The 14,476-nt window shown below is 39.6% G+C and overlaps 1 protein-coding gene across 6 annotated transcripts in view; it reads right to left on the bottom strand.

Annotated features, from left to right (window-relative positions):
* Positions 1–3,048: 3,048 nt before the first annotated feature.
* LOC130927384 (obscurin-like protein 1) overlaps positions 3,049–14,476 on the bottom strand; it is a 58,689-nt gene continuing 47,261 nt past the window's right edge. For 5 of the 6 annotated variants that reach the window (XM_057853185.1, XM_057853187.1, XM_057853186.1 and 2 more), the window contains 7 exons: positions 13,161–13,273; positions 12,881–13,034; positions 8,977–9,138; positions 8,157–8,261; positions 7,810–8,076; positions 5,440–5,709; positions 3,049–4,884 (listed from right to left, as the gene is read on the bottom strand). In XM_057853185.1, coding sequence (XP_057709168.1) covers positions 4,874–4,884; positions 5,440–5,709; positions 7,810–8,076; positions 8,157–8,261; positions 8,977–9,138; positions 12,881–13,034; positions 13,161–13,273 — 1,082 coding nt within the window. In that variant the 3' untranslated portion in view covers positions 3,049–4,873. Of the gene's footprint in view, positions 4,885–5,439; positions 5,710–7,809; positions 8,077–8,156; positions 8,262–8,976; positions 9,139–12,880; positions 13,035–13,160; positions 13,274–14,476 lie in introns of those variants that run through there. The other variant, XR_009066395.1, reaches the window with a different exon arrangement.

The following is a 14,476-nucleotide window of genomic DNA, read 5'->3' as shown; positions in this document are numbered from 1 at the left end:
ACTCTGTGTTGCTGTAAATGTTTCAATGTTTGAACACTATTATTCAAAGTAAGCCCATCCTCCTTGTGTTTTTGTATTTGTGTCACAGCCTTGATTGCAGAAATGGATGAGCCTGGGACAAGGTGCCGCTGATCAGCGTCAGCAGCTTACTTAAACCAGTCCTTGGGCTCACATCATCACCAGATCAAAAACTCACCTACGTGACTTTCAACTGATTCTTGGAATCCTTATACTAGTGATGACTAATGAAGCTTCTTGTGAAGTTCCGAACCACTAGGCCAAATTGATTCGAAAATAAGTTCAGTTCATGAAACTTCATAACCAGTGACATCTCCTGGCAAAAGTTGGAACTGCAGGGGCTCACAAGCCGTCTTTCCTTTGAAACGTGATGTACACAGGAAAGCTGATTTTGATGTGCTACTTCGTCATCCTCTGACAATAATCGCCTAAATCACTTTATTTTGGGTTTTCCTTTTAATTTTTGTAGGAAACATGAAATACTGAACCAAATTCTCATGACACTGTATTGATTATTAATTCAATTTTATTTGAATAATCTATTTGACCAAGGATGTTGCCATTTTTTGCAGAGGTAGACAGCATATTGAGGAAATGTTCAAGGGGGAAAAAAGTAAATCTTTGTCCAAATATGGCTAAGGCGAATATTTTAAGAGGGTGACTATTTACAAATAAAGACTTATGAATGTTGTATTGAGTTTATTTTGTCTACACTTATACTAGTCCTTCTCAAAAAATAAGCATATTGTGATGAGGTTCATTATTTTTTGTAATGTACTGATAAACATTAGACTTTCATATATTTTAGATTCATTACACACAACTGAAGTAGTGCAAGCCTTTTATTGTTTTAATATTGATTTTGGCAAAAAAAAAAAAAAAAAAAGTCAAGAAAAACCAAAAATCACTATCTCAAAAATTTGCATATTTCATCCGACCAATACAAAAAAGTGTTTTTTAATACAAAAAAAGTCAACCTTCTATTAATTATATCAGCTATGCACTCAATACTTGGTCGGGAATCCTTTTGCAGAAATGACTGATTCAATGCAGCGTGGCATGGAGGCAATCAGCCTGTGGCACTGCCGAGGTGTTATGGAGGCCAGGATGCTTCGACAGCGGCCTTAAGCTCATCCACAGTGTTGGGTCTGGTGTCTCTCAACTTCCTTTTCACAATATCCCACAGATTCTCTATGAGGTTCAGGTCAGGAGAGTTGGCAGGCCAATTGAGCACAGTAATGCCATGGTCAGTTAACCATTTACCAGTAGTTTTGGCACTGTGAGCAGGTGCCAGGCCATGCTGAAAAATGAAACATTCATCTCCATAAAGCTTTTCAGCAGATGGAAGCATGAAGAGCTCCAAAATCTCCTGATAGCAAGCTGCATTGACCCTGTCCTTGATAAAACACAGTAGACCAACACCAGCAGCTGACATGGCACCCCAGACCATCACTGACTGTGGGTACTTGACACTGGACTTCAGGCATTTCCTTCTCCCCCAGTCTTCCTCCAAACTCTGGCACCTTGATTTCCGATTGACATGCAAAATTTGCTTTCATCTGAAAAAAGTACTTTGGACCACTGAGCAACAGTCCAGTGCTGCTTCTCTGTAGTCCAGGTCAGATGCTTCTGCCGCTGTTTCAGGTTCAAAAGTGGCTTGACCTGGGGAATGCGGCACCTGTAGCCCATTTCCAGCACACGCCTGTGCACGGTGGCTCTGGATGTTTCTATTCCAGACTCAGTCCACTGTTTCTGCAGGTCCCCCAAGGTCTGGAATCGGCCCTTCTCCATAATCTTTCTCAGGGTGCGGTCACCTCTTCTGGTTGCGCAGCGTTTCCTGCCACACTCTTTCCTTCCCACTGAGGTACCTTGATACAGCACTCTGGGAACAGCCTATTCGCTCAGAAATTTCTCTTGCTTGAGGGTGTCAATGATGGCCTTCTGGACAGCAGTCAGGTCGGCAGTCTTGCCCATGATTGCGGTTTTGAGTAATGAACCAGGCCGGGAGTTTTTAAAAGCCTCAGGAATCTTTCGCAGGGGTTTTGAGTTAATTTGTTGATTCAGATGATTAGGTTAGTAGCTTCTTTAGAGTACCTTTTCATTATATGCAGATTTTTTGAGATAGGAATGTTTTGATTTTTCTTGACCTGACCCAGCGCTGATGTTTGTTTTCTTCGGTGCGGATGACTGGCCTTTTCCCAGTCCATGATGTGTTTTTTTCCCTTTTGCAGTGATCGGTGATGGCTGATTTGTGACATTCTTGTTGTGCTTGTTCTTTTATTGCCCTTGTTTGTCTCATTGTTGTCTCCTTATCATATTCCTTCTTGTGTTCCATTTTTCTTGTATTTATTGCATGATTTGCATGGAATCAAATCAAATCATACATCGGGGAGACAGGGAGGAGCTTCATTACAAGAAACACCGGTGACTCTCTGACGATGGCTGAAGTCTCCACCGAAACATGTCAGGTATTTAAACCACCATTAACTACTGTCTGAGATAAAAGAAAAATTCGACTGACTTATGAATGTTTTTTGTGTCACTGATGTGAGCGATTTGGGGGGGGGGGGTATGGGGGGGTTACTGAGTACATTATTATCAGCACAGTTTTTGGATTAAGTCGATTTCTTGTTTTTGCTAACAACTTCACATTTAGAAAATACTCGCTCACAGGGAATAGTTGATGCTGGTGTGAATAAAAATGTTTTGCTAAATGGAAAAAATGAGGGTACACTTTCTAATGGTTCTGCCAGTAAATGAGTCGGTTTTCGGCTCTTCCCAGGGGTAGAACAGTAAAGTATCGCTGCAAGTGACTCCCGACTGAGTTTGGGCCATTGTTCAAAATGACACTGGGGGGGATCTGTTTTACGAAATTTGGCCAAAATTTGCAGTACATCTGATCTGGCCCATGTCTGCTCCAGTTATATTTTGCTATCTGGGTCCTCCCTCACTACTCCGCACAATGCATAAGTGCTTTTTGAACAGAGGTGTGCACACTTCAATAAATCAGACCACTATGTATCACCACTTAATTTATTGAAATCATAACATTTTAAATGTTCACACACAATATTATTTACATTACATTGCCAAGTGATTTCAGAGTGTTACTTACTGGAAGTTCAAAAGAAGACGAACTGACAAACTAAATGTAAGTAGTATATACCAAGTCGGAATTTTTGTTTCTAAAAGGCAATCACACACTTAAAGGGTATGTAGCGGCAAAGGGGGTGTGAGACATCAATAGAACCGTTATGTGCCAAGATAACAAATATTGATAAAGTTAACAAAAAAATCAATCACATTAATGAGCAATTATCGAAAATAGATCAAAAATGACGAACATTTCCGAAAGTGTTCCGGAAACAGCCGAATGGGGCGGAGACGTCACGACAAGTGATTGACAGTCGAGGCGGAGCCAGGGGCCATTGTTTTTTTAACGACGAGAGAGTAGCGTTGGGGTTTGTTTGACCAAAACATCACAAAAATGGTTCATCACTGCTGTGCTATGTGGCGTACAAATAGTTATTTATCGGAATATAGTATCCATGAGTTCCTGAATGCGAAAAAAAAAAGCAGGACTACACAGACAATGGGTAAAGTTCGTCCGTGCAAAGAGGGCTAATTTTCTAGACACAGCCTCCAGCACGCTTTTCTGTGGTGCGCATTTTCCACCTGAAAGCTTCTCGAACTATGGACAAGTGAAATCGGGTTTTGCTAAAAGATTGCTGCTCAAAGGAGATGCGGTGCCGACCATACAGGCGCAGCCACCTAAATGTCCCGAGATATAAAGAAAGAGGACGATGACTGGTAAAGGAGGCTAAAGCTAAGCAAAGGAGGGGAGCAGCCAAGCTCGAAATGGCCAGAGTGAGTACTCTTTTATAATAAAAAAATGTCACACATTGGATACAGGACTGGACACATGTATAAATTATTGTTCGTAAAATACATAGAGCAGATCCTCTGATCCCATTCATATTTGTGTCTGTTGGCAGAGCGAAAAGCTATGATAGCGCAATAAATGATAATTATTCTATGCATTCCTTTATTTTGCAGTCACGGTGTATCAGCTTCACAAAAAGAAATGCAAAAAAATCATTGGTGTTTCCCACACGATCTGCTGCCGATGTTTCATCAGTGTCATTGCTCCCCTCAATAACCGTTTCATTACGCTGCATTGGCGTTCGTTTGGGCTCAAATTGGTAACCTAAAACACCGATTAAAGCCTCGTAACTCTCCTCGTCACCATTAGATGAACATTCGTTACGTCCTTCTACGTCGGATTCGTCGCTGAAACTAGAAACGAAATTGTCTGCCATCATCGCCGCCATTCAGTATTAAAGCACTGAGCCTTTTTCTTGTTGACGAAACACCCCTCACTGTCAATTCTGAATTCTCTTTTATTGACAACGAGGGGTGCTTCTTCATGAGGGAACCTGGAATCTGTGCAGGACGAACACAATGCATCAGCATAAACAGCTCAAAACACCCCTAATTCTCCCCTCACTAGAAGGAATTATATTGATGCAGACAGGCGCTGCCCCCCTAGTGGCCGGTGGCACTCTCTTCACTTGTCGTGACGTCACGCACACAATCTGCCAGATCTCGGGCACCGGTCGTTTTAGCTTGACAATCGAGCCAAATTTCTCTCATTTTCTTGTGTGTAATTACACGAAGTGGTATGATATGAATACAAAAGGCATGCGTTTATGGATAAATGATGGAATATTAAAAATTTCCCAGGGCACTACATACCCTTTAAAATGCATGGCACTGTACCTGAGCCATTTACCACTCGTACAATGTCAGTAGTGTGACAAATATAAGTCTGAAGGTTGACGACAGCCAAAATCTTTCAAGGGTTACCTGTGAAATATAAGCAGAGAGAATTGGAATTTAACTCACTCATTCAAATTGATCTTATTCCGTCTAAATACAAACGTTCATCCATTGCCTAAACATGAAGTGTTTTCATTTAAAAGTCATGTTCTTTACAAACTGGATGTGTTCTCTCACACGTTTCCATAGTTCAGCGTCGCGTGAGCTCTTTCCCGCCTGACCTACATAGTCTACAAATAGATTACAACTTTTTAACCCATGGCAATTTACAAAATGTGGCACTCTCACATCCAAAACATTTCCTCTATTTTTAAGCGCCACATGGGAGGCCAGGCCACACTCGACACCCTTTCACAATTTCCTACCATGCAACTTTTCCCTTAGCCTGCATATGATATTTTTGGAGCATGAGGAGTCACCGTAAATTCCACACAAAAAAGCGCAACAGACTGTAAGCCTCACCATGAAAATGCACTAAAACGCAAGAAGAAGAGGTTTTTGTGCCATTGCTGTGCACATAAACCTGTTTGCGATGTCATATTAAAAAATAAATAATGTCAAAATAAAAATCCCATCACTTACTCAACACTCGCAGTTGAGCTGAGCTCTTGGCTTTTCCGCAAGCGAAGCACACAACTCCGCTCATACCAGTGGAGGTTTGCCTGAGGATCAGCTTGTGGACCGTGCCCAGCTTCTCCAAGCGCACCTGAGCCGACGGGTGTAGAGTTTCCCCGTTCAGGCTCCAGGTTGGCCGCTTCTGAACAGGCACAGACACTTCGCATTCCAAGCAGGCTTCACCGGGTGCCGTGACCTCCACGTCTTGCAGCTCTCGGACCATCAGCACAGTCTGAGCTGTGTTCATGCATCAAAGTGAGGGGTTTATTTTTTTTCATTCGAGTACATATTGACATCTAGTGGTGGGAAAAGGAACCGTTTCGGTAACACTTTAAAATAACTACCTGTTATAACAACTTAATATATCATTAGTAAACTGTTAATAAATGACTTATTGATGACTTGTTAAGTGTTTGTTAATCATTTATAATGATGCTTTATGAAATAAATGACCTGTTAACTGCATTTCAATTATTTGTACTTACACTTTATAAATTTGTAATATACCAATAAAAGGCTATGAGAAACTTACTAACTAATGACTTATTAAGTATACGCTGATAGTTTGTTATTGGGATGATAATCTAAAGTTGCAACCACTCCTCATGTCTTGATTGTTAGTAAATGAGGAATAAGTACAACTTTAGAATAACGTCCCGAAAACATATACCGTATAAGGTTATAACTTATACAGTGGGGCAAATAAGTATTTAGTCAACCACCAATTATGCAAGTTCTCCTACTTGAAAAGATTGGAGAGGCCTGTAGTTGTCAACATGGGTAAACCTCAACCACGAGAGACAGAATGTGGAAAAAAAAAAATCACATTGTTTGATTTTTAAAGAATTTATTTCCAAATTATAGTGGAAAATAAATATTTGGTCACCTACAAACAAGCAAGATTTCTGGCTGTCAAAGAGGTCTAACTTTTTCTAATGAGGTCTAACGGGGCTCCACTCGTTACCTCTATTAATGGCACCTGTTTTAACTCATTATCGGTATAAAAGACACCTGTCCACAAACTGAGTCGGTCACACTCCAAACTCCACTATGGCCAAGACCGAAGAGCAGTTGAAGGACACCAGAGACAAAATTGTAGACCTGCACCAGGCTGGGAAGACTGAATCTGCAATAGGTAAAATCCTTGGTGTAAAGAAATCAACTGTGGGAGTCATTATTAGAAAATGGGAGACATACAAGACCACTGATAATCTCCCTCGATCTGGGGCTCCATGCAAGATCTCGCCCCGTGGCGTCAAAATGATAACAAGAACGGTGAGGTAAAAATCCCAGAACCACAAGGGGGACCTAGTGAATGATCTACAGAGAGCTGGGACCACAGTAACAAAGGCTACTATCAGTAACACAATGCGCCGCCAGGGACTCAAATCCTGCACAGCCAGACGTGTACCCCTGCTCAAGCCAGTACACGTCCAGGCCCGTCTGCGGTAAGCTAGAGAGCATTTGGATGATCCAGAAGAGGACTGGGAGAATGTGTTATGGTCAGATGAAACCAAAATAGAACTTTTTGGTAGAAACACAGGTTCTCTTGTTTGGAGGAGAAAGAATGCTGAATTGCATCCGAAGAACACCAAACCCACTGTGAAGCATGGGGGTGGAAACATCATGCTTTGGGGCTTTTTTCTGCAAAGGGACCAGGATGACTGATCTGTGTAAAGGAAAGAATGAATGGGGCCATGTATCGAGAGATTTTGAGTGAAAATCTCCTTCCATCAGCAAGGGCATTAAAGATGAGAGGTGGCTGGGTCTTTCAGCATGACAATGATCCCAAACACACAGCCAGGGCAACAAAGGAGTGGCTTTGTAAGAAGCATTTCAAGGTCCTGGAGTGACCTAGCCAGTCTCCAGATCTCAACCCTATAGAAAATCTGTGGAGGTGAGTTAAAAGTCCGTATTGCCCAACGACAGCCCCAAAACATCACTGCTATAGAGGAGATCTGCATGGAGATATGGGCCAAAATACCAGCAACAGTGTGTGAAAAGCTTGTGAAGAGTTACAGAAAAGGTTTGGCCTCCGTTATTGCCAACAAAGGGTACATAACAAAGTATTGAGATGAACTTTTGGAATTGACCAAATACTTATTTTCCACCAGGATTTGCAAATAAATTCTTTAAAAATCAAACAATGTAATCTTCTGTTTTTTTTCCCCCACGTTCTGTCTCTCATGGTTGAGGTTTACCCATGTTGACAATTACAGGCCTCTCTAATATTTTCAAGTGCCAGAACTTGCACAATTAGTGGTTGACTAAATACTTATTTGCCCTACTGTATATGTTAAATATGAGAAAATATAGTAATATATCTAAACGACTTACCCTCCACGGTCAGTTTTGCCGAGCACGTGTACTGCCCGACCTGCATGCTGTAGGTGCCCGCATCGTCGAGCACCACCTGCTGGATGATCAGCTTGCGGTAGCAACCCTCGCTGCTGATCTCAAAACGTTCTGAAGGCAGGATGACGTTGCTGCCTTTGTACCAGCGGATGCTGCATCGCGGGTTGGACACAGTGCAGTCTAACATCACGCGGGTCTTCTCCAGTGCCGTCTTGTCCTGCAGAGGTTTAACGATGCTCAGGGGAATTTCTGGAAATTGATGTTGGCATTTAGGTTAGAGCTTGTGACATTGACAACCCTCGCCTATGATTAAAATTTTTTTTTTTTACCTTTCACCTGCAGTTTAGCAACAGAGGTTAAATGTCTGGCAACAAATTTGATCTCACCAGAGTCCTCTGGTCGTACATTGCACATGAGAAGAAAGTGTTTGGTCCCTGCAATGTGAAGAACATTAAAGGCAATATACAGTATGAAAGGGAACTCTCATTACAATGAAAACTTAATGCTTAGGCCTCAACTTTTTTCAACCTTCATTTTAAACAATTATTTGAAACCTAAACTAAGGCTTAAAACTATCTTTTGAAAGACAAAATATGGTTCGAAATACAATCCAGGCTTGAAACCATTCTCTGAAACTCTATTTGGAAATCCCGGCTATCGTTCGAACCTCACAATTGCTGTTTAAAACCATAGTCTTAAAACCTTTTTTGAACCCTGATTTTAAAACATACACCATGTCTAAAACATTGAACCAAACTTTTGCTCACCATACCATGTTTCAGACCTGAACCCTGGCTTACAACCCAATTTTGGAACCAAACCCTGCCTTTTAGCCCTAACATGAAAACACTAACCCTTCTATTAAAACCATGGATTGACTTGAAAGCCTAGTTCAAAAAGTAAAGCATCATTTAAAACCTTCACTGAAGTAAAAATCCTCATCCAAATTTGAAATTATATTTTAAAGCCGTAACCCTAATCATGAATTTGAAATCCCGACCCCCATCATCGTTTGTTACTCTCAATTTAAATGGAATTTGTAAAACGTACACAGGGTTACTGACTTCATTTAACTGACTAGCATTGCCATAATCCATTTGTTTCCTTTTCACAATGTCATGTGCCTCATTCCTCCTCACTTCTACTGACCTTCCTGTCTGGTCTTGATGGTACTGGTCGGATGAATCATCGCCCCATTTTTGTACCATTCTCCTGGCACGTCCTCCACTGAGATCTCACAAACAAATACGGCGTTCTGATCTTCCGCGATGTTTAAATCCTCCAGGCCTTGTATGACCAGCAGCTCCCGTTCTGGAAATTGATGAATATAAACACTGTATAATAATACATTGTATTATGAGCGCACAGCATTACTTTCCTGTTCCATCAACTAAAGTCTATGTTGCATTTTAGAGACCGCATATAGTGTAACTCCCAGTGCCCCGATTACTATTCCTGTATTACTGTTGGTTGAGAATACCAGCAGATGGCAGTGTTGAGAAGCTGGTTAGGGTTAGCGTTGTGAGATGATAGTACCACCGCAAAATAAATGGTAAATGGTGTTATACTTATTTAAGTCTCCAAAAGTTCTACCATCATGACCAACATTAAAATACACTAGCACAGCAGGGTTGAATATGGAGAAACAAACAAACAAAAACAAAAAAATTGCGTGATGAAACTTTTCAAGGGGAAAAAAAAAGCACATGAATTCAGTCATATTACAAGATCAACACCATAGGCGGAGTTTGACTTTTGGGGCAGGGGGGCACAACATGTTGATGACCCCGAAACGCAGTGTCAGGAATAAAATTAACTTACAAGAATATAAATTGACACTTCAAATTAAAAAAAAGTTGCTTCAATAGAAAAAAAAAAAATTGTTTCAATCAAAACATATATTTTCAATAAAAAAAAGTCGTTTCAATTAAAAAAAAAAAAAAAAAAAAAAAAAAAAAAGGTATTTGAATCCAAAAATAAATTTGAAACTAAAAAATTCATGTGAAAGCTATTTTTCTTTGAATTTTTTTTTTTTTTTTTTTTGATTAGAGTCGGGGGTTTTTTTTGTTTTGTTTTGATTGAAGCAACTTTTTTGATTGAAGTAATGTTGATTTGTGTTTGAGCCACATTTTGGCTAGGACATTTTTGTCTTTATTATTCAATCAAAAAATTTTTGCTTCCAAAAATACATATTTTCAAATCACTTAAAAGAAAAATTTCAATCATAGAAAACATTTTTGAATGCGAAAAAAATATTCGAGATAGAAACATTTGCATTTGAACACTTAATTTTTCATTGAAAAAGTTTTCCTTGATTGAAGCAATCCTTTTTGTGTTTGGGCCGTATTATGGGTAGGACATTTGTGTCTACATCATTCAATCCTAAAAAAGGTGCTTCAATTAAAAAAACTATTTTCAATCAAAGAAAAAAATCATTTGAAAAATATAATTGCCCTCCCCTAATTTGTTGTTTTCTTTTGTGAAAATTATATGCTAAGCAAATGACCGTCTAAGGTGCTAGTCACATGATCTGTTAAAAAAATAATTTTGACACATTGTAAAAATATATTTTTTTGTTCATTTGATTCATTTTTGTCGCAGTTTTATTGCTTTACATCTTTTATATACTGGTATATAGAAAAGTCAATTTCATGCAATGACACTTTCCGGCCACCAGGGGGCCCTGGACCCCTTAAAATCCGCTTATGATCAACACACTGCCAAAAATGTAAAAAAAAAAAAAAAAAATAATAATAATAATAATAATAGAAAGTTGAACTATTATCATTTCCCCAAAATAGTACCTAAGGGCAAATATCGAATATCCAATATCAAAATATTTTACGAAAAGAGATAATCCTAAATTGAGCAACAATAATGTTTTATTATTTGAAACATTTGCAATTCATTTGCAGTAGATAAATTATTATTATTATTATTCTCTAATATTTTGATATATATTTTTTTCAAAGTTATCTTACTAGAATAAAATCAATATATCATTATTTTTGGGCAAAAATTGAATGATAATAGGGGAAAAAAACAGTATCTAAAAGCAAGCACTGCTTCAATTAAAGTATACCACACATAGAAAGAAACAACTTTTTTTTATTTTTTTTATAGTTGTTAAATGTTAAATACAAATGTATAGAACCTATTAGACTGTATTCAGGAAGTGAATCGTACTTAATTTCATACTTTGAGATTAAGCTGGTGAATGGTCTAGTTTCCTCAATGTAAATCAAAGCATTAGTAAATGCAACTTCTTGCTATTTTGCAAGTTCTCCCACTTGGAAATCGTGGAGGGTCTGAAATTTTCATCGTAGGTGTATGTCCACTGTGAGAGAGAGAATCTAAAGAAAAATCCAGAAATCAAAATGCATGATTTTCTAACAATTTATTCGTGTGATACGGCTGCAAATAAGTATTTGAATGTGATATATTTTGTACAGTTGCGTTTGTTTGCAATTACAGAGGTCAAACGTTTCTGTAGTTTTTCGCCAGGTTTGCACACACTGCAGGAGGGATCTTTGCCCACTCCTCCACTCGGATCTTCTCTAGATTAGTCAGGTTTCTGGACTGTCGCTGAGAAACACGGAGTTTGAGCCCCCTCCAAAGGTTTTCTATTGGGTTAAACGTCTGGAGGCCGGCTGGGCCATGCTAGAACCTTGTTATGCCCTTTACAGAGCCACTCCTTGGTTTTCCTGGCTCTGTGTTTCGGGTCATTGTCATGTTGGAAGACCCAGCCATGACCCATCTTCAATGCTCTGACTGAGGAGTGGAGGTTGTTCCCGAAAATCTCACAATACAGGCCCCAGTCATCCTCTCTTTAAGAAAATGCAAACGTCCTGTCCCATGCACAGAAAAACACCCCTAAAGCATAATGCCATCACCTGCATGCTTCACGGTAGGGATGGTGTTCTTGGGATAGTAAAAATCATTCTTCTTTCACCAAGCAAGGAGTGCAATTACGACCACAAAGTTCTATTTTGCTTTCATCTGACTACAAAACTTGCTCCCATGACTCCTCTGCATCATCCAAATGGTCATAGGCAAACTTAAGACGGGCCTTTTACATGTGCTGGTTTAAGCAGGCCAACCTTCCGTACCATGCATTTTTTCAAACCATGACGTCTTAGTATATTACCAACAGTAACCTTGGAAACGGTGGTCCCAGCTCTTTTCAGGTCATTGACCAACTCCTGTCGTGTAGTTCAGGGCTTATTCTTCACCTTTTTTAGGATCCTTGAGACCCCACGAGGTGATGTCTTTAATGGGGTTCCACTCCGATTGCGATTGACCATCATGTTTAGCTTCTTTAGCATTTTCTAATGATTGCTCCAACAGTGGACCTTTTTTCACCAAGCTGCATGGTAATTGCTCCGTAGCCCTTTCCAGCCTTGTGGAGGTGTACAATTTTGTCTCTGGTGTCTTTGGACAGCTCTTTGGTCTAGGTCATGTAACAAGTATGAGTCTTACTGATTGTACCGGGTGGACAGGTGTCTTACTGCAGCTATCGACCTCAAACAAGTGCATCTGATTCAGGACAATACATGGAGTGGAGGTGGACTTTTAACGGACTAACAGTTCTTTCAGGGTCAGAATTCTAGCTGATAGACAGGTGTTCAAATACTTATTTGCAGCTTTAGCACACAAATAAATTGGGTTAAAAAAATCTTTTTAGATTATCTCTCTCACAGTGGACATGCACCTACGATGGAAATTTCAGACTCCTCCATGATTTTGAAGTGGGAGAATTTGCAAAATAACAAGGTGTTCAAATACTTATTTTCTTCACTGTACATAATCATTTGTATGTTGTTAGTATAGGTTCTTAAAAAAGTCATTACATGTCTCTGTTTTTGTTGTAAATGTTTCATGAGAAGACTGAATGAATTACACTTGACAACATTTTATTGCACGCTACCAACACAAGCTAACTAATATTTTATCTTAGGTGAATGGATGGTGACTAGTGACTTCCTAACTTTTCCTAACTAACCTAATTTTTCCAACCAATGCCATAAACTACACAAAAGCCAGCAGACTTTACCATAGACTTCCACAGTGCCGCTTGTAGCCACGTCTCCGGCATCGCAAGTGTACATGCCCGAGTCACTGACAATACATTTGGTGATCTGAAGGAACCGTTTCCTTCCAATGGCGTGAATGCGTACATTTTTGCCAGGCTTTACCTCACTGCCATTCTGAGAAAGAAGACAAAACAATACAAACCAAAGTTTATACCAGAACTACAGTATACTATTTATATTGGTAATATTTGAACACATCTTTCTGTGACTTTTCATGGAAGATGAGAAAATAATATTCACCTTCATCCATTTAACATCCACATTGTGCCTTGACAGTTCACACTCAATAGAGATGACTGATCCCTCGGGGAATTTCTGGTCCTCTAATTTTCGAAAAATTGTCACCGGAGGTTCTGGCAAGGAGACAGCAACGTAATGTCATCGGAAAAAATGAGTTTTTTTTCCCCTTAAAGGGAACCACGGAGAGAAAGACGTGTAATTCTTAAAAGATAAATGTTAATATGATGAAATATATTAATTTGAAACGCAAACCCCTCTAGGTGTTTTTGTTTTTATAAAATTTGAAAAATTTGTTTAACTAGAAGTTCGCCATTGTTGTTGACGACGCAATGCACTCTGGGTGGTGACTTCACTGGGCAGCGCTGCCGTACTTCCACAGTGTCACTCGTTAGCTACATGTCATCGGTTATGCCCTTCCAATTTGAACTCGAGCGGGAAAGTGATGAGCCGGACAGCACTGCCGAAATTCCACAAAACGAGCAGCAAAAGCAGTTAAATGAAGGTCTTCAGCGGGATTCGAACCCACATTTCCCATACAACAGATGAGCATAGACCATAGAGTAATGATTTTCCTTATAATGCAATCGCAACCCACATGCGTTGTGTGTTTCCCGAAAGGGAAACGCAAATTAAAGTGCGGCTGGCTTCACTATGGAATTAGAAAACGCGGCTCACTTCAGACAGCAAGCAGACAACAATAAAATAGGGATTGCATAAAAGGGCTTAATGAACACACACACAAAAAACCACGCGAAAAGGGAGACACAAAAAGGGTCTGTGAAAAAAACAAGGCAACTAGCAACGAAGGGATATACAAACTGTCAAATGGCAGAAAGTCACCATCTCGGCAAGTCGCTTAGGATTGGTTTAAAGCAGGGGTCCCCAAACTACGGCCCGCCCCCACATTTGGTCCGGCCCCCTGAATTTTATTTTATTTTTTAAATAGTGTTATTTTTCCTGGCTTTTTTCTGTGAAAAACCCAGAGAGGGTTATTTGGTTATTATCTATTTAAATAATAGTGTTATTATTATACTGTATTATGTTATATTGTATTATATTATATTATATTACCGTATTGGCCCGAATATAAGACATATATACATACACAGTGCATTGAAGTAAGACTGAAAAAGAGGGGGTCGTCTTACATTCACGGTCTAGGCGTTATACCAATTCGCGACACTAGATGGCGCCAGATATCATTGAAGCGATGTTCTGTCATGACAGATCTCAGCTACTCTCAAGTTTAACCAGTTTGCATTTTTTATTGCAATGTTTTTCCTAATTCAGATTTGTTTCAAGACTGCAGTTACAGT

This window comes from Corythoichthys intestinalis, chromosome 12 (assembly GCF_030265065.1).
Source record: "Corythoichthys intestinalis isolate RoL2023-P3 chromosome 12, ASM3026506v1, whole genome shotgun sequence".
Lineage (NCBI taxonomy): Eukaryota > Metazoa > Chordata > Actinopteri > Syngnathiformes > Syngnathidae > Corythoichthys > Corythoichthys intestinalis.
Note: the sequence above shows the minus strand (reverse complement) of the source record. Positions and strands in the feature narration are given on the sequence as shown.